General features: G+C 27.7%; 1 protein-coding gene across 1 annotated transcript; it reads right to left on the bottom strand.

The window, feature by feature from the left end:
• LOC109332899 (elicitor-responsive protein 3-like) lies at positions 338-2,059 on the bottom strand. The gene is made up of 5 exons (XM_019568042.1): positions 1,900-2,059; positions 1,452-1,517; positions 889-1,015; positions 607-721; positions 338-452 (listed from the first exon to the last, which is right to left on the bottom strand). Exons 1-5 carry the CDS (start codon positions 1,964-1,966, stop codon positions 393-395), a joined length of 435 nt encoding a protein of 144 aa, XP_019423587.1. The 5' UTR covers positions 1,967-2,059; the 3' UTR covers positions 338-392.

Raw genomic sequence — 3,735 nt, 5'->3', positions numbered from 1 at the left:
TTGGTCCTCCTTTAACATCAGGAACCAAACCATATCCAACTAAGAACAACAAGTTGATGAGTTTAATTTAAGTTGTCTTTGTTTTATTGCAATGATTTCAGAATTTGCTTTTGCTCTGCTCATGTTTTTGTTCACTTCTACTATTACCCAATATTTCAATCCACTGTATTTTATTTACTAAGTTTCATTTTTTTTTTTTGTTTATATTTATATTCCGTATTAAAAAATATTTAGGGTGTATGACTGTATGGTATTAATTTAACAAAATAAATAAATAAATAAAGCAGTTAAAAAGTGAAGGACATTGAAGATCAATTAATACTCACATAGTTATTAATCAATAGACTAAATAGTAACAAAATCAGAAATGCTATTGATTAAAAAATTCAATCTTAGTAACTAGATTCCTTCCATCCACCAAAACTTTCCTCAAGCTCTCTATCGCGGCGTTCCTACATTAAGAAATATCCGTCTACAATTAGTGAAATATAAGGATAATATATTGATAATGTATAAGAAAAACTAAGTCATATATGATGTCGGTTACATGAATCGAACAAGATCATATAAATTATGATAAAAATAATAGTAGAGAAAACAAATTACCTCGGGTCTAAAACTGAGGCCAACCCTAATCTCTCCACAATAGTGCCCATCCTTGACAACATTGTATACTGTGATTGGTAGGCTTCCTTTAATAAACAAAGGTTCTAATGGAATGCTGGAAAAAATAAACAATTAGATATAATTTAATTTCAAAAATAAAATTGAAAAACTTTGGATATGTAGATTTTGCATATATTTTTATATTTTCTCATATTATATGTGAATTAATACAAGCTAAGGATCTATATTAGAGAGATTGAAAAGAAGAAATATGATACTCACTCAACTTCTCCTACAAGATCATGAGCTGTTAAGGTATCACTGTCCATAATCTTCATTTTGAGTTCAGAAATGCCTTCAGACAAGTTGAATATAAAAGTTTCATTCCACTCTGGGTCACTTCCTTTACCTGAATTCATTCACAATCAAATAATTTAATAACCACCAAACTCATTTAGATTATCAACAAAGCGTTGATCTGATGATATAAGGTTTCACTAGTTCTCCAGAGATATCAAAATGTCAAAAATTTAATTCATATAAACGATATTTATTAGGATAGACACTCATAAGCTCTGAAAAATAAATGTGCATTGTAATGCTCCATTGTATAATATGTTCATGAATAGATAAATAAAAAGGATGGCCAATGTACTACGCTTTAACTAGTGGAGTCTCACAAGATAAAGATATGTACAAACAAATAGTTTGTTTCTGGAATTTGAATTTATGATCTTCAAATTATAAAATTATAAGACAAATAATTTTATTGTTGCGCTTCTAAATTAATTCAAATTATGTGCGACGGTATGGTTGATAAGTATAACAAGAGTTTAGCAATGTACCTGATGCAACACTACTTTGTTGCTCCTGAGTGCGGCATGTAAGGAGCACATAAGGATCCATGTTACCTGATGCATATAAAACATTATATCATACATATTTCTCATAAAATTTCAAATTTTTTGATATTTTTAGAACTCGATATACATTTATATTTTCCTTTTCAACTATGCTCTCGTTAATTACTCCTCTTTTTTAACCCTGATTTTCTAATTCCTTTTAATTCAGTTTCCAAATGTGCATTAAAAGTTGTTATTGTAGTTAAATTGCATCAATTTTTTATGTCATTTAATAATTTCTTAAATTATACTCATAATCATAAGCATCAAAAGATATAGAACTGAGATAGTATAAACCAAGAAAATAAATCACATATCATGTAAATAATAAATCAAAAGCCAAATTGAAAAAATATGATATTATTACTATATAGTATAAATAAAAACTTACAAAGGAAATCAGTATTTTCAAGGCCCTTGGCACTAACAAGAAAAACTTCAAGGGTTCCTTGAGGCATTTTGAATGGAAGGAATGAAGGATTAGATAAAGCACAAGGGAGAGTTTTTTAGAGGGCTCTCTTTGTGCATAGAATCAATTAAACTTAGAGAAAATGAAACATTAAAGGTCAAAGATATAGAAAATCTTTTTACTATAATAGGGGCAAACTCAAACTAGAGAATCACCACTTTCCTAGCCGAATTATTAGGACTTTGGAAGGAAATAATATTACTAAAAAACTATTATTATTATTATTATTATTATTATTATTATTATTATTATTATTATTATTATTATTATTATTATTATTATTATTATTATTATTATTATTATTATTATTATTATTATTATTATTATTATTATTATTATTATTATTATTATTATTATTATTATTATTATTATTATTATTATTATTATTATTATTATTATTATTATTATTATTATTATTATTATATCTTAACCTTATTAGGTATTCTCACTAACAAATTTTCATTTCTTTGATTCAATACAGCACTATTTAGAATGAAGAGACATGCATGTCTTATGTGATATGCTTGATAGTAGTAGAATAGTATGACTTACATGTTCTGTTCAGTGGGTTTGGTGTTATCTGAACAATTATAAAGCATTAATATCAATTATATATATCCCTTAGCTATAAATATCATTATCGAGATTTAATTATATTCAAGTCCGTAACATCCACAGTATAATAGGAGTAACTTTCTTAGATATTTTTTCTATATGCAAGATTCGAACTTATGTCATTATACATACATACCAAGTAAACCAACCCCTCCTTGATCTAATTATTAATCATCAAAACCCTCCACACCCAAAACATTGTTTTGTAAAATATTGTCATGAGGGGCAAACGGGTAGCAAAATGTGATTTGTCAAACACAAATAAGCTTTAGTTTCACGTAGCTAAGGATGTGGAATAATGGCAAGAACAAGCAAACAGGACCAATATATTATATATATATATAGAGAGAGAGAGGGGTAAGTGTTTAGCCACAATTATTTGGGTATGACTCTAACCGTAACTCATATTGTGGTTAAGATATTTCAAAGACGTGTTGGCAACAAATTTTGTATGCATGCAATTTTTTAAATATATTAATGTATATAAATATGTATACATTTTTTATATATTCATTTCCCTCCTTATACATTAGAGATCCACCCTGACTATATGTTATGAAGACATAGAAGATAAAAGGAGTGAGACTCCTCTTCATTACCGGAGAGAACAATTATTTTTAAGGGTAAAAAAGTAATATCAATGTAAATTAAAGGATACAAGTGTCATGTCTTTTGTGTTTCCTATGTATTTTCACCTCAATGTCCTCTCCAATAATGGAGAGGAGTCTGGTTCAGATAAAAGAGTGCAAATATATAAGATGGAGAAGAGAAACATGAATATAAAAAAGGATATTTTTTCCATATAAATTACATTGTAGACCTATTTGTTCATTTCCTCTTATGTTCCATCTATTTCAGTGGAACCAAAATATCATGTTCACTGACTCAAAAGTCTTGTGTTTTTATCATAAAGTGACTTAGTCAGAAGAACATAACATATACATCATCTTCCTAGGTTACTACAGGCTATAGTACTAGATGGGTCGGCCATGTAGATCAAACAACATCAAAAAGTTTTATCATAAATCATTTTCATTGATAAAACATTGATCTCTAAATCTTTCTTAATCGAGGAAGTCAATCACACTTAATTGTGCAATTAGTTTAGAACCAATTCTACTACCCATGATAATGGAATCATGG

The sequence above is a fragment of the Lupinus angustifolius genome, chromosome LG18 (assembly GCF_001865875.1).
Source record: "Lupinus angustifolius cultivar Tanjil chromosome LG18, LupAngTanjil_v1.0, whole genome shotgun sequence".
NCBI lineage: Eukaryota > Viridiplantae > Streptophyta > Magnoliopsida > Fabales > Fabaceae > Lupinus > Lupinus angustifolius.
Note: the sequence above shows the minus strand (reverse complement) of the source record. Positions and strands in the feature narration are given on the sequence as shown.